This window comes from Temnothorax nylanderi, unplaced genomic scaffold (assembly GCF_030848795.1).
Source record: "Temnothorax nylanderi isolate EJ_2023f unplaced genomic scaffold, tnyl_v1.0 TNYL_tig0090_pilon, whole genome shotgun sequence".
Classification (NCBI taxonomy): Eukaryota; Metazoa; Arthropoda; class Insecta; order Hymenoptera; family Formicidae; genus Temnothorax; species Temnothorax nylanderi.
In genome coordinates, this window is record NW_027249152.1 from 25,531 (window position 1) to 46,788 (window position 21,258).

The following is a 21,258-nucleotide window of genomic DNA, read 5'->3' on the forward strand; positions in this document are numbered from 1 at the left end:
TTTACAGCCCTAAAACGGCCGTTGGGAATATATACAGCGCGCGAAATGACGTCCATTCATTAAAACGCCCCAGCTGCGAGATCGAAAAAGACTCCTGGTGCCGATTCAGCGGCTCCGGACAGCGCGATTAAATAATCTCGGCCATTGTGACAGAGTCATTATTTGCTACGTACACTTATTTATTGCTATCGTATGCAAACATGCAAATTTTATTGCAGCATAATGTTGCACCTGGGCTTTAGCAATTTGGAAAGGGACGCGAATAAATATTTTGAAATAAAAAATAGTTAATGGTATGCCTGGTATCAAATAGTTGTCTATATAATGACTGCTCTTGAAATTGTTCTAACAATAAGATAGAGAATCGATTTCCGAGATTTGTTTGATAATCTATTCTTAAAATTAAAGTCAGGTCTTCTGACTTTGAATATCTTACTTTTTCAAAATAATATATTTTCTTTTCTTTCACAATGTATATACATATCCCGTAGGCAAAACATAAAGTAAAACCTTACAATCAGCTTGTGGTTGCATTTGTTGCCCTCGTTTGTTGCCTCGTTAAGAATCCGGGTTCAGTTATGTGGAGCGAAATTAGCGAGCAGAGATAACGCGAGTTGTATCTGAACGCGCGCGGCGGGACGAGTGGGCAAGGAGGAGATGCTTTCTTAGCGGAGAAGACAGTCTGTGGACTCTGACACAGCAGCCCGTAGATACGGTACTCGCAAGATCGTCTTCGCCGCCTCTCGCCAGTCGCCGGAATTGTTATCGCGAATATTCCAAGTTCAAATTGTTATTGCAATTGTGCGTGCGTCGATCTTCTCGCTCGATATCGCGATACAACCGACACAAAAAGCAGCTTGATTGTAATATAACGTCGGCATATCTGAAGCTGTTAACCCTGAGTATATCTGAAGTTGTTAACCCTGCTCTCCGAATATTTCTGTCACGGAGGAAAAAACGTCTTGAGTTTGATTTACTCGCTCGCTATCGCGAATTTATCTAAAATATTTTAATTTTTATGACCTTTCCAGGAATATCTATCGGAATATATCTCGAAACTATTTGTTCAATAATTGTCCTAATAAAGAATTGTTTTTGTTATCTTAATTAGAAAACATGATTAAAGTGCGCAATTCAATTTAGCGCAACAATAATTGCTTAAGCTGCGATCGTTGCGTGAGTAACACATAAATATACCTCGTAAGCGTAATCTAGGCACTGCTAATGAGATCTTATGAATCATATGTATATTCTATATATAGAAGACATCGGACTTATGTGCTACAATATGCTACAATACATTTGAGTCTGTTGTTTAATTGGGTTTTATATTTACAATCTAAGAAACATTTATAAATAATATTTTTTTAATGCGACAAATTTTTTTATTTTTAAGATAAATATTTTATTCTTATTATTTGTATTTCTTTCTATTTTAATTTTTAATTTATTACTAGTAAAATAATCAAATTGGAACTATTAATTCTTGTATTATTGCACTTTGTACAAAGATAATATTCAAAATGTTTGAGAACAGTCTCTTTCTAATTTTAACATGTTGTAATTATTTGACAGCTAATATTTTCCGATTGTAGTCTTTCGTTTTTTAGATATCGATAATGTCTATCAGTGAAATCCTAGTGCGTGCAAGATGAAGAGGTGTGAAGTATAATTATTGCGCGGGCGCGGGTCAATAATTCGTGCCACGTTGCCTGGCGACGGTATTCCTACTCTGAACCTCTGGAACAACCGGCGCAAAGTGCTCCTCTCTTCCTTCTCCAGCTGTCCAGACTCCAGACAGAAGCCGACCAGCCTACCACACAGCGCTACCGAGAGCGAAGACGAAGATCTTGTCTTCCAACTTCGGCGGCTGACTCCTCACAGTGTCATCAGTGTCCGTTCGTGAAGAGAACCAGGTATTAAGTGTGACTCGCGCTTGATCTCTCTTTCTTTCGTCCTTTAAAATCTATGCATTTGAAACCGCGTCGACTGTCTGATGGGGGGAGAAACACGTGACGAGAGAGAGACGTACAGAGAGTGTGCAACATATTCTGCATGCGCGAGAATTGTTTCGATAATCGTCGCACGTGCTGTTTCCTAGAATCACAACTGCATTGCGGTTTACGAAATGGAGGTATCGATGTAACAGTATATTCTCTGATATTAATTAATTTATTAATTTAATACAACAATGTAATTTTTGAATCAATTAAAGTAGCACGTAAATTAAATGTTATTTAATATTATAAAATTGCTTCAACGAAAGTGTGATTTGCTCGTCGGCAGCGACAATTCATTCAATCACCATACATTACAACTAGTTTCCTGTTACAAATTAACAGAAATAAGTACTTGGAAAAATTTATCATCACGAATATGCCTCGCTCTTTAAAGAATTATTATATCCTATTGTCTTTTAAATTAAAGAACTTTAACACATTATGCAACGAGCTATTAAATATAATAATTATTTATACGTGTGTCTTTTATAAATTGTTATCATAATTATCTTCTATTTTACAAATTATATAAAGCTTATAAAAAAATATGCTAAAACGTTTAAAATTGTTAAAAATGTTCAAATAATTTATTGTCACATTCATAAATTTAATCATATAATTTATATTTTTTCTTACAATACAATTTTTAAATGTGCTTCCTCAATTTTGATAACTTCAGATAAGATTAAAAAGGCAAAATAATTAAAAAATAAAATTAATTGGGAATCTGTTGTTTGCTTGCAGAACTGGAAGCGGTGGTATGTGGAGAAAAAAAGATGAGCCGACGAAAGATGCGTCGCCAAACGATGGATCACTTATAAAAAATTTCATGAAATTCGTGTCTGAACGTTGGTCATCATTGAAATTGTCATTTAATAACAATTTCGAAAGACTATTTGGCTTTAAAGTAAACGATTTGTCGAGTTTAGAGAAATTTACTCAGTTCCTATATCGTCCGACGGATCCAGCCAGTCTAGGAGTAGCCAGAGCTTTATTTGGTAAGCTAACTTGATAATTGTATTATTATATAATTTCTGTAATTACAAATTAAGCCAGGTAACTGTCACAAATTAAAAAACTGTTAAAATAATTTAACATTCTGTTAAAATATTGACTAACATTCTATTAATACTTAAAACTATATATTTAATATTCAAAATTACATTTAACATTATTACGTAAAAAATTTTACTATATTTTTAACTTCTTAATATTGTTTACTGCGGTTTGTGTTGCAATCGTTAAATATTTTTTATATATTTGTCAATGACGTTGCATTTAAAATGATTAGATAAAATAACGGCGAAAGAGAACGATTACTTAATTTTAATTACATAATTTATTTATATCATAATAATATAGCATTGGCGTTAAGATTGAAAGAATCTTTTTGTGAGTTAATTTTTCACAAATCAACACATTGGCTCATCGCTGTTACCATACAGTTTAATCCTACTCATCGCAACACTTTACAAACGGAGCGAAGAATTTGAATTGTAAGAACTAGACACGATTTAAGACCTATTAAAGCAGTCATGAGAATTAATGGCTCGAGCCAATAAAAGCACGACCGTGATTCTATATCGCCCGTAGAAAAAGTGCATTACTTACGAGCGTCTTTATCTTCATAACGTTTGTGCAGTGTGCAATTAAGCTTGATTAAATATTTAAAATAGTTGACATTTAAAGCCATTTTAAAGCACAGAAAAATTCTTTTATACATTTATAAAGCAATTTAAATCACAAACAGTCCCAACCTCTTTTTCGATGTATTCGTAGAATTTCAGTAGTACATCCTAATAATTCAATGACAAATCTTTCTCCAGGTCTGTGCATGGTGATAGACGTCGTCGAGGAGAGAGGATTCGCAGACGTCGACATAAAATGGGGAGATCCGTGGGACTGTCACTTCCCATTGATCCACGGGATGAAATCACCATCGCTGCCGTGGATGATAATGATATACACGGTGATGTGGATAGGTGCCTTCGGAATCGCGCTCGGTCTGCATTTCAAGATCGCGTGCGCCTGCTTCGTGTTGCCTTATTGGTATATCTTCTTGCTAGAAAAGACCTACTGGAACAATCATACCTATCTCTACGGTATCGTCGCCACTTTGTTCTGGGGAACGGAAGCAAACAAATATTTGTAAGTCGAGTATCTGTATTTTCATAATTCTCCTAAACACACATTAGTCGCCAGTGAAATTTAATGTGCTATCGTTAGTGCGTTAGATGCAAGTAATGCGACACGAGATGGGGGGCACTCCGTGCCGTACTGGAATTACTTCATCTTGAAATTTCAATTCTTCGCGCTTTACTTCTTGGCCGGCTTGAAGAAGTCCGGCAGAGAATGGCTCGAAGGTTACTCTATGATGAATCTGTCTAGACACTGGGTGTTTCATCCATTTAAGTAAGTGGAACTCACATTGTTCGAAACCAAAACAGATCTCGTATTCCAGCGAGCAAAGTTTCACTGTTGTAAAATAAGAACAGGATTGTTTCCGACTGACGAGTATATCTACGAGGAAAATGCTTTCTTTCAGAATATTTCTGTCTGCTGAACAGATCGACTTTCTAATCGTCCATTGGTTCGGCTTTATCTTCGATCTGTCCGTCGGATTTTGGATGCTGCTCGAGAAAACACGTATACCCTCCATGGTCTTCTGCGCAGCTTTTCATGTTATGAACTCGAGACTATTTAGCATAGGTAATTATTATTTAAAACAAACATAAATTTTGGTTAAGACTTGATAAGAATATTCGAAGATTTTTTGTGCCCTATTATTTATATAAAATTTTGGAAAAGGCTTCAGAAAAGATCTTTTCAGGAATGTTTCCATATGTGTGCCTGACAACAATGCCACTCTTCTGTCGCGTAGACTGGCCACGTAGATTAGGATTGTACTTTAGACGGAAGCAAAAGATTTTATCGGTTAATGCAAATTCAATCGACGCAAATAACGAAAAAGAGACTGATAGTCGAGTAGAAGAATCTATGAAGCCCAACTGCTTAGTATTGCCTTCAAATGAGATCTCGTGTAAGGAAGCGATACATAAAGGTAAATAATTTTTTTTAACAATAATAATTTAATACAAGCTTAAAAATATTTACAACTATTTTCAGAGAAAGCAACGAGCGAGGGAAAGAATGAAAATTATTTTGTTAAATCAAAATCTAAAAAGAAAACCGACAAAAAAGATAACGATACACAATTATCTAACAATTCGATTAAGCCTAATGAAAAAGAAACAACAAGTATTTATAAAAAGGTTCGGATAGCTCGGCAATCGCCGAAAGCTACGAGGAAACAAAAATTTGTAGCGTCGCTATTGCTGTGCCATGTTGTACTGCAGTTTTTTCTGCCGTACTCGCATTTCATATCGAAGGTATCAAACCTATTAACAATATTATTATTACATTATATTGTATCACTGCAGTATTCACACAAATAGTAATCGTATTTCTAAAATGTGGCGATACATTTATTTTCACACTTAAATTAATTCTGCAAAATTACACACAATACGTAAAAGGACTTTAATGCAAGTTTATATAAATTTGCATAAATTATCGTATGATCGCCATATCTATAATGAAAATGAAACGTTCTGTATTTCAGGGCTATAACAATTGGGTACCTGGTCTATATGGTTATTCCTGGGACATGATGGTTCATGCCTGGGACACTATACTCGTAGTGATCAAAGTGCACGATAACGCGAACAACGAGATACGATATTTAAATCCTGACGCATGGGTGCAAGGAGATCGATGGCTGAAGCACGGAGACATGGCGATACAATATTCGCAATGCTTAAAGGTTTTTAAGTGCCGCAAATAAATAAGTGCCTAAAATTCTTAATCATTTTCTTTCTTATGCCACATTATTGCATAGCTATTTATGAAACTATTTATCTCATTAATCTAATATCGAATTTGTCTGTGTGTAAATTTAGGATAATCTGATGCGTCGAAAAGAGAAAGGATTGAGGATCAATCATCAGTCTGAGGATAAAGAAAAGTGGACGAAACTATCTACGAATTTAAGCATTTACATGGACGTGTGGTGTTCGCTAAATGGCAGATTTCAACAGAGAATATTTGACCCGAACGTCGATATGCTGACAGTCGACTGGCATCCATTTAAGCCCGTTTCGTTCCTGATGCCGTTACTCACGCAGTATAATTCGTATCGGTATGTATATCTATATAATCATTAAATTAATTTATTAGATATAATATGAGATTAATATTCGCGATCAAATATATCGTCAAAAGTTATGAAGAATAATTAATGACTGGCCAACTATCTCGATTGGTCAAGAGAACTTATGGAAAATTATTTAAAATTTGTTATTAATTTAATAATAGCTATACGTTTATTTTCTTATTCTAAAAATTCTATTTTTTATCGTTTTCAGACATAAAATGGATGAAATTGAGCAGCATGTATACACTTGGTCCAATTATACGGATGTGTTGTTCGTGGCCGACTTTCCAGGAATGTACTTGGAAAACTACATATCCACCGATTTCGCGAACGTTTCTTTAACGGTGCTGGAAGGTGAGGTAACTTTCAGTGAAGAAAAATCGATGGATGTGATCACTGTGTCGAAGAAAAAATCAATTCCTGTCGAAACAGGGAGGTTTCATCGAATAAAGACTATGAGTTCTTATCCTGCATGCTACATGTACACTTATACGAATCAAACGAAACAATTGGATAGTGAAAGGTAAATACCGTATTATGTAAATATATGTATTATACGATATATAATGAAATATTACTATATTTAAAACCATAAATTGAAGTTCAAATATAAAACATTTTTATTTAAATTTTTTTATAAACTGCTACTATTCAATATATGTATTCATAAAAATAAAAGTTTTGGTATGTCCTGATTCAATACAACAAATTCTACAAATTTTTACACAGTGTTCATAATATATAACTTATATTTTATCCTAAGGAAACAATCAACTATTAAAATAAATAAAATAAATGAAACTTCTATACATTAAATAAAAAAATTGTGAAGTTAAATCAATTTCTTTTAGAAATCATACACTTTGTCTCCTTTTTTCAGAAGAGAACCTCCTCCAGTAATAGAAGACACGCCACGATTGTTAAAAGAAATTAATTATAAGATTATTGCATGGATAAGAACATTCGTCCATATAATAAATGCCTTCTTAAACTTGGTATATGACGTTCCTATGGTACGACGAGTGCGTATTAATAATGAATGAAAAAAAAATAAAATTACATCTTTACTTGTCTCAATATATTTCATTTTTGTTAGCATCTTTTCAGGAATTGTATTATTTTTTGAACGCAAATTAATTTATATTAGACTTTATTATCAAAGCTTAAGTAATTTGGGAATTCAATAAATTCTCAACAAAAAATTTGCAATAAATGAATTTATGGTTAATATATACAATTAATTTATCTCGGTTGTGTTTTCAAAATTACAGTTTCTTACAGTTTATAAATATGTTTGTAGAGCATTATAGAGAAAGAATCTACATACCATAAAATATATTTTTAAACTAATTGAGATAATTTATTATCTTTATCTTTAATAATTTTAGAAAAAATTATTTATTTATATAAAAATATATACAATTGTTTAAAAGATATACATATATAAAATATACGCATATACATATATAAAATAATATACAATACATGTATATACATACATATATATAATTGTTATCAGTAGAAAAATGATAATATAGCAAAAAAGTTATTTTTATTATTTTTATATTATACATAATACCATGTGATAAAATACAGTATCTAATTGTTGCAAATTAATGTGATAATCTATTGTAACTTAAAATATAATTGCTAGACTGATATTTGATCAATTTCAGTATCTAACTCAGCAACTTAAAAATAAATTACATACCTATTTTGTAAATGTACTATAAACGAAATGTTTTATATTGTTAACAAATTATTTAAATTCTTTTCAAATATTACTGCACGCAGTCTTGTAGACCACAGATTAATTAAATGTTAAGCATTATTATAATTTAGTCTCAATCTTTGTACAACTTACAATTATACAATCAACAATAAAGATATTATTATGGCTCTCCCCCTCCTCTCAATCTTTCTTTTACTTCAGGAAAAGCAAAGAAAGCAAATCAGAAAAGAAGTTATAAAAGATCTGATTTTATGTCTATTCTCTTCTTTCCCTTTTTTTAAATATTTAAATATTAATACGTAATACTTATAATAAATATAGAATTTTCTAAAATATTTGATAACTTTCGTATAATTCTAAACAGAGAAAACATCGAACGCAAAAGAACGCTTATCAAATAAATAAATCAAAATTTGAATGCCAAATGGTTTATAGTTTTCTTTTATCTTTATTTCTGTTTCAGAAAAATTATGGGTAGTGTATGGGCAAGGAGATGTTGGAAAGAAATTTAAAAAACGGATGATGGGAAAGGTCCTAAATGGACAAATTAAAAGAAAGAATCTTATAAGAAGATAAAAATATCCGTGGAGTGATTAAGGAGAAAAAGGGAGGAAGAATGAGAGAAAGAGAGAGAGAGAGAGAGAGAGAGAGAGAGAGAGAGAGAGAGAGAGAGAGAGAGAGAGAGAGAGAGAGAGAGAGAGAGAGAGAGAATGAATGGAATGAAATGATAAGTATGATAAAGAGAATTATAATGTATTGTAAACAAAGCGTTAGAAATGCAAATGTAAAATAGCGGAGAAGTGTAAAAATTGTAATTGTAATTGCATGCGGCGAATACAATTACAATTACAATTTCAATTATGAAAGCGGTAAGTGTCTCTTATCTTATCCAATGATAAGATAATTTTCAATAATTTTTAATTTGTTTGCCAACTATACGCGGCCGCCGTGGCCAGCATATCCCCTCCAGCTGGGTAGTTCGGACACGAACCATTAGCACGGATGCAAACCATGTGCAGTGCACATGAACCAAATGACCGACAGTTTCAAAAAGTGGATGTAGCACGGACACGAACCGCCAAAGACCGACAATATCGAAAAGTGGCACATAGCACGGACATGAACCAAATTCATCGACAGTATCGAAAAGTGGAGGTGACTCGTAGTTCCAATTCTTAAAAGTGGATGTGTGGCGCTACTGTACGGCCTAGCAAAAGCGTCCCAAGAAAATCGCTATTATTGCGCGGATTGCGCCTCTCATCCTTCTCTCTGATTTGGATTAGACGTAAAAGAGAACTAGAGAAGTGGAGTTTAGTTTAGTTAGTGGAGGGCATTGGAGGTTGGAGGAGATTCGAGACGTGTTCGAGACATGGTGGAAGATACGAGGGTGAAAAATCAAGAACATACTCACTTCCTGTTTCGTGGTGATGCACACGCGACTGCAGATACTTTGGTCATAACGGTGAGTCTAAATTTAACACTTTCGCATTATTAAATCATTTCTCTACGCTCTTAATTAATTCGGACTTATCGGTATTTATCTTATGTTAATGAAACGTTACGTATAGCATTATTTTTCTTTTCCTTTTCTTTCTCCGTTTCAATTTTTTTTTGCCCCGACTTGCGTGAACAAAATTGACAAAAATAGCATTTCACAAAATTTCATGTCGCTGATACAGCCTAAATGAATTGTGTCCTTAGGTTGTTTACAACAATCTAAGAATACGCCTCTGACGTAGCAATGAACAAATGCAATCTAATTGCGACGTAGAGATTAACGATTGACTACGCCTTTGATACGAATTTGTTGATAGGGCGATTACTCGTCGCATTAATGTAAAAGCTTTTGTTGTCTAACCTCAATAAAAAAAAATCTGATGTAAGTTTTAGAGAGATTACCTAACGTGATCCGACTCCGATAGGTATGATTTTACTTATACACAACTGTTGTAAGTCTAAAATGTAAATTAAATACTTCACCATGTCTCAAATCAGTGTATATTGAAAAAATAGATATCGGAATATTCCGCGTCATTTGTTACACTGTTAAAAGGGTACAGGTTTATCTTACAGCGCCACTCACTATTTTATTATTAATAATACATTATTATAGGAAAATAATAATTAATTTTTCAGCCTAGACGTTTCATCGTTGATTTTTAATTGCTGTGCAAGATTGACCAAACAATCTTAATCGAGAACAATCATGAATCCAGTTCAGCCTGAAAACCCTAAAGCAGGAGGAATCACTGAAGGAAGTAAGGAACCATTGTTCAAGTTGGATGAGCCTGTTACTACGGCTTTAAATATAAGTACATTTACTAACGTCAATGCCAATGAGGAAGATAGCCTTTCTTTCATAGTGCTTGGTAAAGATTCGGTAGAGGCTCAGGCTTCCTTATTAGCTTCCTATGTTGATATCCAACAGAAGAGCATGTCAATTGTACGTACATCGCAATTTTGTTTTATCTCATGATTGCTTAAAATGGTAAATAGTAATAAAAATATTTTCCCCTGCAGGACTATAAGTCAATGGTGTCGTCGCTGAGCATAACTGAGATGCAACGCAGATTGACGGAAATGTTGCAAGAAAATGTGAAATTGAAGGAAACCTTGAGGCAGAACAACGACTCTATGAAACAGCAGTTTAATACCCTGGCAATGTGGCAGGAGGAGGTGACCAAGGTTCATCAAAATCATAAGCAAAAGTTTGCGGAAACTAAAGAACTTATAAATCATCTCAAAAAGGAAAATGCAGAACTGAAAACTAAACTCTGGCTCTCGCAACACACTGAAGATATAGGATATAAGGTATAGAAATATATTACGTTAAATATATATGTAATACATGTTATACATAATTTTATTGTCCATTTTACTTTTTTCCAGGCGATTAGTGCCATTTCTGAATCTGACACTATTATTAGTAATGCTTCCACCAGTGAAACAGAACTTGAACAGAACGTGCCCAAACTTACAGGCGCAATATCAAAGATAGCTATTGAGAAATGTAAAGAATACATAACGTCTGTAATATCCGAAAAGTTTGCCGATAAAGACCAACAAAAACAACAATTAAAAGTAGAAAAAGAATTAGAGTTGGCAATGAAATCGTTAAGTTCCAGTGACAGCCACAGTTATGTGAAACCTGAAATTTCGAAATGTTCAGAGGCGTGTTCTGCAAAGGATCAGGAAATTGCTTGCTTGAAAAAATCCATTGATATACTTGAACAAAAGTTACAATGTGTACGTTTCTTTAAAAAGTTGTTTGCTAAAATATTTTAGGTAACTAAATTGAGGAATGAAATTGAATTGTCTTTTGAATTTTGCAGATCTTTACTCCTGTTGAACTGAAAGATTTATCGGAAACATCGTCCAATTTAAACCGTCAGAAATTGGTACAAAATGTGAAGCAATATAACGACATGCTACAAGAATTAACCGAATGTTTTATAGCACAAATAGAACACTTTGGTAGGATAGAAAAAGTTTTAAAGGAAGTTACAGATATTCTTAGACTTGACGGCGATAACTCTAAGATGCAGTATGAAGAAAAATTATGTCAGTTTTGCAAACAATTAGCTGACGAGCAAGTAAAACTTATTACTGATCGACAAACTTTAATTAAATCAAAGAATCAATTCCAAAAGATATTCTCTGATTATAATTCAATTCTATACGAATTGGAAATAACGATCGACGAAAATACGAAGTTAAACGTTTTAAAGGATAACAGCGCCCGCGAGAATTCACAAACGTTAGAACAGATTAAACGCGACCAGCAATCACTGGAAAAAGAGAAAATAATTTTCGATCAAGAGAAGGACAACCTAGAGAAAGAAAAAAGATCCCTCGAAAGCCAGAAAAAGAGCTTGGACATAGAACAAGTATCGTTGCGTGATGAGAGAGAACTTTTCGAGCAAGAGAAAATCACTTTAAATGAAGAAAAAGTGTCACTTGATCACCAAAGTCAACTATACGAAAATTCCGAAAAAGATCTGCAAAACGAGAAAAAAGTATTGCAAGTTCGTTATGACCAACTGTTGAGCGAGACAAATAATTTGCGACACGTGATCGAAGAGAAAAGTACAGAACTTCAAAATACGATAGAGCAGGTTGCACAAGGCGTAAGTGAATTTTTTCTTAAGTTGAACTAATACAGTTTACGTAACGTCTTAATTTAAGATACATGTATAAGATTTAAACATCACGTCTTAAATTTCATTATTTTCATGATACTATTTATAGGCGGAAGAGATAACTTTATTAAGATCGCAATTATCGCTCTATGAAGAAGACTTTCAACAGGAGAAGAAGCTCGCAGAAGCATTGTTAGAAGAAAAGAATAAATTGAGCACAGAATTGCTAAAGCAAATAGAGTTTAACAAACAGTTACAGGAATCTGCTGGCATTACCGATTCCAGTGGTCAGCCAAGACAAACGTCTGAACATCCAGTAAGTTTAAATTCATTATGCCATGACGCTTTTATCTAAAAATAAAAATGATCGTTTCTTGCTTTTTATTTACCACTAGAGCGGTGACAAATACAACGGGCGCGCAAGAGGTCGCAACGCCACTGTGCGAGAGAAGCAGCCGAATTATCGAAATTATATTTTTCGCTTATTCCCAATGAAATAATGAATAATTACGTATTTATTTAAATATTCAAATTCCTTTCTAAATTGATATACGCGTAAATATTCATATAAATAAGTTCTATTTTTATCGTATTGCTTCTCTGTAGTTCTGTAATCGTATGTAGTATCGCATAGTTGGCATTGCTAAGTTAGCTACTTTAATCCTAGACTTTTCTCTTTTGTTTTCTTCTCCTTATTCTCTCTGCTCTTTCAAGGATGCAACTAAGCTTTTTATTGGATTATTACAAGCTATATGTATACTTCACAATATATTGCTCAATTAGTAAATCATATATATATATATATATATATCCATGTATTTTGAATTGCATAATTGTAGAGAAATTAAGTATTACATATACGCATTTTAATATGATAATAGTTAAGATAAGAAATTTTTTTTAATACATGGTTCTTATCTTTATTTTCTCATGATATCAGTATTATTCAATTGTTGTTTAAGTATGTTATACGATTATTTGTCGCGTTAAAATATACGAAATGACATACCATATATTACACGATCAGAATCTACAGGAACGACTTGACATTTGTCACAGCCCTATACAATTTCCTTTTTTTTATTTTTTTATTTAAAGGATCAATTTAATTTGCTCTTTGCGCGATGTGCTATCGCATAATAGGATAAAAAATATGTATAACACTATGTTATAACTTAATTTTTAATTAAGTAATTTAAATCTAAAGTAACTGGACATTTTTAATTGAAAACAATTGTGTTACATGTAAATCTAAACTAACATGTATCAACTTAATTGCAGAACGACGCCTTGGCAGTATGTCCATGTTGCGCGAGGGCATTTCTGAATTTACCAGATTTGATGAAGCATATTGACAGATGCATAGATTAATAATCGAAAATATATAAGTATGCACACTAATCTGATTCTGTCGAACTGTATAAGAGTATAACTGTATAACTGTGTATTCTCATACAAGGAGAACGGACTTCATATTAGCAATTAGCATATAAACTGATATAATGTACAGTAAGGTGCATTAATTCGATGGATCATAGAATTCTGACTTTTTAATAATTTCCTCCAATAATTATTAAAGACCCAGCGGCCAATAAGTCAGAATTCTATGACCCATCGAATTAATGCACCTTACTGTATCTCTCTCTTATATTGTTGAAGTTTTAATATGATTTCTATTGATGTAGGAACAATTTTACGTAGTAGACGGCTTCTAATGTGATTATGGAAGAGACAGAATTTAACACACAGACTGGATACTTATATAATAATTAAAATAATGTGAAAAAATAATAAAAATATTGTACGTTTTAAATCTAATTTTAATAAGGCTTACATGAGTACGATATATGCGTATTTTTTTTCATATTAGTTTGTAATTAGTGTAGTAGATACACAGTTTGAAAAAATATTGAGATCTTTTTTGTTTCTCACTTATTAATTATCTGTAGTTTAATATTTGATGTAATTTGAAAGACTGTGCCAAGGGAAGATGTAAAAGTGTTTTTAACAAAAGACGACTATAACGAAGAGAGTAATATCTAAATTTTACGCTAGGATGTGAATTCTGTACCGCGTTATCTATAGTTATGTACATCATACGCAGTACCTGTACGCAACCGTTAGTTACCTCATGTATTAATACTGTAAGTAAACAATAAATAGTTTTGAAAACGCGCTGTCAATGAAACTATTGAATAGTGAACCTATTTTTGCAAGGCCTATCTATTTACGCATAACTGTGACAAATCTATTTACGCATAACTCTGTCATAGCTAATGATGGATATATATGTACACCAAGCACGTCTCGCTCGAATACGTTTATTCTGGATCTACTACAAGCGCGCTTAAGAGAAAATATCCTCTCGTCCCTAGTCTTATTTATTTCTACCCGCGTCTGCGGAACGCGTTCGCGCCCGAGCGATAACAAAGACGAAGCTGGGTGATGCGACTCGCGTGGACCATGGCCACTATAGCTCCGTTCCAAGTACCTCGTAGCGAAGAGGGAGAGGGAGAAGAAAAAAAGGTGATGCCTGGCCTTGGATGGAGAAGCCCGCGGTCAACGATTCTTCCCCGCGTGCCGGTCGGAGAAGACGTATGTCTTTTTGCGCTACGATCACCGCATGCGCTCATTGTATCTCCACCTTTTCGCAAATCGGTCGAGACTGATCGCAGAGGGACACGCACCACGACGACGACGACGACGACGACGGCGGCGGCGGCGACGGCGACAGCGACGACGATGACGACGACGAGCCCGTTCAAGGCAGGCCGGTCGCTCGTTTTAAAAAATTCTTTACAGCCAACGAACGGGCGTCCGTTTGATGCACTCGTGGGGATCCCCCGTCAAGCTGATGATCATCATCCTCGCAAGTAGACGGAATACGGATCGCGGGTACTTCCCCTGGATCTAACTGATGATTGTAGAACTGAAGGCATGAAAGTAAATGAATTAGATTAGAAAGAAAAACAGTGAATTATATGAAATAAACTGACTCTATTGACTTTTATATAATTGAAAAATTCTTAGAAATATAGATGTATAATAGATCTAGTATAATGTCTATAATTTATTGAGCTCCAAATTGGAACTAGATTTTTGGAACAAATTCAAAATGTTCTTACCACACTTTCAAAATTTTTGTAATCCAATTTTACTTCGAAATTTATGTCGATTTATTTTAAAAAGTTTTGAGAAATATGGATTTTTGCAAATAGGAATAGAGCTCTGAATCAGGTGCTAATTGCAGAGACAATTAATGGTTGGTATGGGGAATCATTTTGACTTACCTAATGGGCCGATGGGTTAATGAGTAAACGTTGATGGTCAATAGTGCACTACTCCTGTCTCAAGACAGGACGCCTTCTAATTTGCATTCCCTCGGTGATGGAAAGATGTAGCACGCGTTCGTTAATCAAGGTGACGAGCGGAAATGCGGGCGACGCCAACATCTTTTAGATACGCAGCAGCCATGGGAATCGATAATATCTTCGTAGTTGCAAAATATGCGTTGAACTTTTTCTTTATGAGAGACCGGTTGATCAAGGTTCAATTAAATCCCTCCCCTTGAGTTTATCTTATTGTTAACACGCAAGAAAAACAAAATAAAAAATATTGATAAGAATTTTTTTAATCAATCCCTTAAAACTTTAAGGCCACGTTCCGTAACGCGCATATATGCGCGCATTTTCTATAGTAAACGTTACCGTATGCTATAGATAAATGCGCGCATATGCGCGTTACGGAACCCAGGGTGAGACATCAATGGTATAAAAGCAGAAACCTTCGTATCTCTGTAAATCGTCGTAGAAGCGACATGTTTTATAATTGCACCATCGTTCAACTTGACGAGTTCTGCGCGTCAAATCCTGTTGCGAACTGCGTAAACAAAAAGCGTGATAACAATCGGAAGTCGCATTATATCATAGCGCGGACATTGGCTTTTTCCACAACTGGACACGTAAATACGTTATGGATTACGGGATTTACACAGATTTTCTTTCACAGAATATTTCAGTTGAGATAATAAGAAATTTGAAGTATCTTTCGTTCCTCTCTCTTCTATGATCATTTAGTAGGTATAAAAATTGTTATTTGTTAATGCGATTTTTTTTACTATTAATTGTATATAACTGTAAATTACTGTTAAATAAAAGAATTATGAAGAATATATTAATACTGAATCTGTTGTATTATTATTTGACCCACACATCCGTTGTATAAATATATCTGAATTTTAAATATCTAAATATTTAATGCGCTAATAGTTTATTTAATTTACCGTCTCAAAGTCTTAATTAACTGTTCTCAAGTGTAAAGCGTACAGTGAGATTATTTGAAAAATTACGGAAACATGAGAATATTTCCGAAATGTTTGCCGTTTACATTAGGCATAACTTTCTTTTTGCGACATGTGTGAGAATTTCAGAATTTAGTTATGTAATTTCACGTCCTTCCAACAATTCCGCATACTTTTACTTAAAACGTGATTGTGACAAATCCGCGGTTTATTCCTCGACCGAATTTTCAGTTTAAACATAAATATGCCGGACCGGTTTTATGTTAAATGTCACCACTTATGATAAAAATATAAATATAACAACAACGTTTATAGCACAAGAAAAAGAATGTATGATATTATCTTCGCAGCAATGCCGTCTTTTCGTAAATATATTTTTTAAAAGGTATGGAAAAACAACATCGGTAAAAGTCCAACCTCCATTTAAATAACACATAAAAATATTGCGCAACTTCTAGGTCAGGGGCATTACCAAATTAATACTATTGTACCGAAAATAATTGTAAAACTTAACTTTCATTGCGTATTTAAAGTATAAAGTATTATCCTTCAATCTTTTTCTCAATATTTATTTCAATTTTTGCTATAAATATTAATAAAGATAATTGTAAAAACTTCTATAATTAAATCATATATGAACATATATATGTATAAATGTTATTATCAATCGAGATGTGTCAAATAAATATCTAACGTCGCTAAACGATAATGAGGATGATTAATCGCGCGACTCAACGACTTAGCGTTTCTATCCAACCTACAAGTGGTCGACCATTTTTTAATATCCCCAGATATTTTTTGCGTATAAGAACAGTGTATGGAATTCCAAGAATTATAACCTTTAGGTCGTCGGTCATTATCATCCCCCTAACGTAAATGACTCTCCGAAAAGGTCCAGCAAAATACAATCCTAGTCCGGCGACCAAAGAATCCGCGCCTTCCCAGAATCTTTTCTCTGCTAATGATAGATACTGAGAAGTATCATTATACACGATTAGACGCATGCTAAATGTGTGTGAATGGCTCGTCTTTCTCGATAAGAATGATTAATTATTTGTTTGTACTATGAGTGGTCTAATTGCGAAATCAAAAAGTCCCAATAAAATATCTTCCGAAAGTAAGATATGCGTGTCCGTCCGAATATGCATTCTTGCGAAACTCCTGAAACCAATCGAATAATTTAATAATCAAGTTTTAATAATTAAAATAGAGTGACTCTTTTAGTGACTGCCGGAATGCATTCATTTCTTATGACAAGGAAAGAACGAGTTATCCTATTAATTATAATTAAGTGAATTTATTTAATCTCTACCTCCAAACGGATCTTATTTACATTTTTTATGCTAAGAAGAAATTAACACAACTCTATTAATCTAAACCTGACACCTCGTAAACATTTTCAGTTGTTTTTGTCAAGTAAAGATGGATGGCTCATCTTCTCTATTTTTTCCGAAATGAAGAAACTTCCCTGCACTTCAGTGGTACTTTAGAGATAAACGAAGATGTTAAGATCAATCATAACGAGACAGGTTGACTCGAAGGGAATATCTGCGAAAATTATCAGCGCGATAAAGTCGCGAGGTCTCGGATTACGCTCGCCTCGGATTTTACGAGGATCACGTCCTCGGGGCGCCTCTCCGTGCGCATCGCGCGGAATCCCGGGATCCCACGAAAACACTCGGCAATCTCGACATTGGCATTCCCATTTGCGGCTCTTTGTGTCGCAACTGGTACACTCCTCGTTCTTGAAGCATGTTATCGCGTGTCTTCCTCGCTCGTTCGCCCGCTCGTTCGCGCGTGTGCGAAAACCGCAGGTATAAGCCGACGACAGGCGCGGGGATGCCTGTGCACGTGTTGGTGCGTGCGTATCCCGGGTACTACGAAAACACGCCTGGTCGGCCGCGTATATAAAGGCCCGCTGCACTCGAAATGGAATCAGTCTCCGATATGTTGCGTCCATTGCATTTCGTAAGTGATCCGTAGGATCCCTCTCATCTTCGACGTCGATACTATCGTCTCGAAGACGCTTTTCCTTTCCTCTGGTTTTTTTTTCTTACCACGTCGCGTGTGTACGCTGTTCCTCGACGACACGAAACGTCAATCGCGAGTCTGATTAACTTGTCTATAAATTAGAGTAATTCGCGCCCGAAAAGCCAGTCGCTTCAGGGGAATTGCTCAAACTATACCTTCGACAATCAAGTAGACCGGGATTTATAAATCGAGCTATAAATATGATAATAATCGAATATAAGTTTAAAACTGATACAGAAAACTTGAATTAAATGACGTCAGATTATCATCAAAATATATAAAATCGTTACTATATTATTCTATTAGAAATCTTTTTGGGGAAAAGACGCTCTTATATTTTATCTGTCAAATTTCGAATATTATATCGTCATGGATTATTGTTGCAAATCGCATCCAGCGGAAGCGACCGACGAATCCCCGATCGATCGAAGATTTTTCAAGTGCATTGGATACGAGTTACGGGAACGGATAGAGATCGCGTTAAAAAGATTCGGTTTTAATCGCGCGAATCGCAGATCGAGAGAAGACGATAATAAGGAATCGCCTTGAATTGATTCTAGGTGTTCCTCCTCGTGGCGTTCCTCGCGTTCGCCGCCGCTGTGCAGAATGAGGGCGTACCACAACCGGAAGCGAACGATCTAGTAGCGGATGCCTCGTACTGGGGGTGAGTTACGAATCATTTTAATTTCTACCCCATTGACATCGATCTATCCGCAGGAAATGCGTGAATCCGTGAAGCTCATCATCCTTAGACAATTTATAGACCTATAAAATAAATTGTAATGAATATAATTAGGCGTTTTGGACACGAATACTTTTCAGAATGCTCCCAAAATGCCAATATCAAAATTCGTCGCGTGCCATTGCAAAGTGAAGTAAAAAAATCAAATAAATCCATTTTCTTAACATACCCCATACCCCTTCATTCATTGCAATCGCTACAAAGCTAATTTAGCTCTTTCTCGCGGAACTGTTGATTTTACATTCGCGTGATCAATAGGTACCTTCGTTAAAATTATTAGACGAAATTAAACTGTCGCACGATAAAGACAGTCATGTTCTGTGGAAAATCGAGGTTCGGAAATTGCGCGGTAATTTTTTGACGATCAGCTTCTCGTACTGTCAATATCTTCATTATTTAGAGTTCGGACGTGTCGTTGGGAGTGGTTGTAACGACAAACATCAAACAGCGATCACGTATCGCATCGTAATCGGGGCTTACTCAACCGCGATTATACATACCTCACGCGCACTTTGTATGCGTCTTGCTCGTTTATGGTGCTTAACGACTCGTTCGTAAAGATGACAGTCGCGTAAACAGGAGACATTTGGAAAAAAATATTGCGCTTTTGTGGCGCAGTATTTCTTCATTCGTATTCACCGCATCCCTCTCCTGAACTGCGCATGAATCACATGTTGTTCGTACGTAATCCTGTCGCACGAACACTCTAACTAGTCGCGTGCATAAATGACGCATTTCAATGAGCAATTAACGCTAAAGCGAACCGCAACGATCAATTTGCAATAATTAAGCGGACCGTATGTATCTCGTATATTTCTTGCAAGTGACGTTCACGAAACGTCGAAATTTACCGTCACAGATGGAAAAGTGTACAGTGGCTTCTCTAAAATGTCGCGTATCGAAATAGGAGCTTAAACTTAAACAATTGTTTAGGTGATGAAAAATCTAATTTTTACGATATTTAAAATAACCACCGAGACATTGAAAAATCTTACATGATCGATAATTTAAAACGAAAAGATATCTTTAATTTTATACACATTAAATGTGTGCATAATGTGTGCACAAATGTTTCAGTTTCAATTTGTTTGAATATGTAAAATCTTTAATGTTCCATTCACGTTCCCAATACTTCAAATGATAATTTATTATAATGACAATAAAGGCAGGAGAAGCAGAATGCAGGCAAACAGAATGTTTGCTGCTATTTTGCCGTGTGTAATCACGATTATAAATTGTAATTTGATACTAATCGTACCTATACGCAGCACAAGTGATATCTTTTATATATTCAACCTTTTCTCTCGCCTATAAGTAATGAATATAATGCTTTTAATTCATAACGAACGAAAGGTTACTTAAGATAAAAAGACTAATTTGTTTCTTCTAGAGTTGATCGGCAATCTTTTCTTTCCAGCATTAAATCCTGATTTATTCGATATTAAATCAATATTTTTTTTCCAAAAAATCATCACTAAGTAAAAATTGATTCTAAAATTTATCAAGTCATCTGTCATTAAAAAGGCGGCGATTTTTCGAACGCTTTATATAATATAATATTTCACAAAATCTGTCACGTCTTAAATCACCGTTAGTTTGCATTAAATAAATAACCAAATTCTTCGGACGTTCAAACTGCTTAATCGAACGACTCATGAACAATTTCAGATACGGACGACCATATAGATACTACGGTGGCTATGGAGGATACGGCGGAGGTTGGGGGGGAGGATACGGCAGAGGTTGGGGTGGAGGATACGGCAGAGGTTGGGGGGGAGGATACGGTGGACGAGGATTTGGCGGTTATGGCGGATACTGGGGTTGACGTGAGCCCCGTATTCCATCCGCGTGATACTTTATGTTTATCGCTATCAATGTGTAGCCTTTGGCTCTTCGTATGAATTTTCTCTAAGATACGTGAAGCTCTTGGACAGCTTCATTAGCTTCGTAAGTTTTCATTGAAATCTCTATTGTACAAGAATAAAGAAGATGTGTGAAAGAAACGTGAAGAATGCTTTGTTTCCTACCATCATCCTTATTGATCATGTTCTTACGTAAAGTAAATAAAATATGTTCCAAGAAATGACGTTAATACATAATA

General features: G+C 34.8%; 3 protein-coding genes and 1 long non-coding RNA gene across 14 annotated transcripts; 3 read left to right on the forward strand and 1 right to left on the reverse strand.

The window, feature by feature from the left end:
• The first annotated feature begins 681 nt into the window (after positions 1-681).
• On the forward strand, positions 682-8,116 carry Gc (gamma-glutamyl carboxylase). 9 transcript variants are annotated; one of them, XM_071710483.1, is made up of 13 exons: positions 682-902; positions 1,112-1,176; positions 1,596-1,916; positions 2,745-2,998; positions 3,827-4,148; positions 4,227-4,412; positions 4,546-4,709; positions 4,831-5,061; positions 5,127-5,389; positions 5,623-5,823; positions 5,960-6,198; positions 6,425-6,736; positions 7,094-8,116. In XM_071710483.1, the coding sequence occupies exons 4-13, from the start codon at positions 2,761-2,763 to the stop codon at positions 7,254-7,256; spliced, it is 2,319 nt and encodes a 772-aa protein (XP_071566584.1). In that variant the 5' UTR covers positions 682-902; positions 1,112-1,176; positions 1,596-1,916; positions 2,745-2,760; the 3' UTR covers positions 7,257-8,116. The 9 variants fall into 9 exon arrangements, with proteins under 9 accessions (XP_071566584.1, XP_071566586.1, XP_071566588.1 ...); XM_071710485.1 differs by having other exon boundaries at positions 1,611-1,916; XM_071710487.1 differs by having other exon boundaries at positions 682-863; positions 1,611-1,916.
• A 1,029-nt stretch (positions 8,117-9,145) lies between these two features.
• Positions 9,146-14,272, forward strand: LOC139774927 (uncharacterized). 3 transcript variants are annotated; one of them, XM_071710478.1, is made up of 8 exons: positions 9,147-9,407; positions 10,082-10,388; positions 10,466-10,756; positions 10,835-11,191; positions 11,278-12,072; positions 12,194-12,400; positions 13,366-13,472; positions 13,770-14,272. In XM_071710478.1, exons 2-7 carry the CDS (start codon positions 10,152-10,154, stop codon positions 13,453-13,455), a joined length of 1,977 nt encoding a protein of 658 aa, XP_071566579.1. In that variant the 5' UTR covers positions 9,147-9,407; positions 10,082-10,151; the 3' UTR covers positions 13,456-13,472; positions 13,770-14,272. The 3 variants fall into 3 exon arrangements, with proteins under 3 accessions (XP_071566576.1, XP_071566579.1, XP_071566577.1); XM_071710475.1 differs by lacking the exons at positions 13,366-13,472; positions 13,770-14,272 and adding an exon at positions 12,480-12,888 and having other exon boundaries at positions 9,146-9,407; XM_071710476.1 differs by having other exon boundaries at positions 13,366-14,272.
• LOC139774930 (uncharacterized) lies at positions 13,249-16,808 on the reverse strand. Its single transcript, XR_011718715.1, has 2 exons — positions 15,375-16,808; positions 13,249-15,013 (listed from the first exon to the last, which is right to left on the reverse strand). It is a non-coding gene; the product is annotated as an uncharacterized lncRNA (long non-coding RNA).
• Positions 16,809-18,202: 1,394 nt separating this feature from the next.
• On the forward strand, positions 18,203-21,160 carry LOC139774928 (uncharacterized). The gene is made up of 3 exons (XM_071710479.1): positions 18,203-18,352; positions 18,976-19,079; positions 20,826-21,160. Exons 1-3 carry the CDS (start codon positions 18,314-18,316, stop codon positions 20,980-20,982), a joined length of 300 nt encoding a protein of 99 aa, XP_071566580.1. The 5' UTR covers positions 18,203-18,313; the 3' UTR covers positions 20,983-21,160.
• Positions 21,161-21,258: the final 98 nt, after the last annotated feature.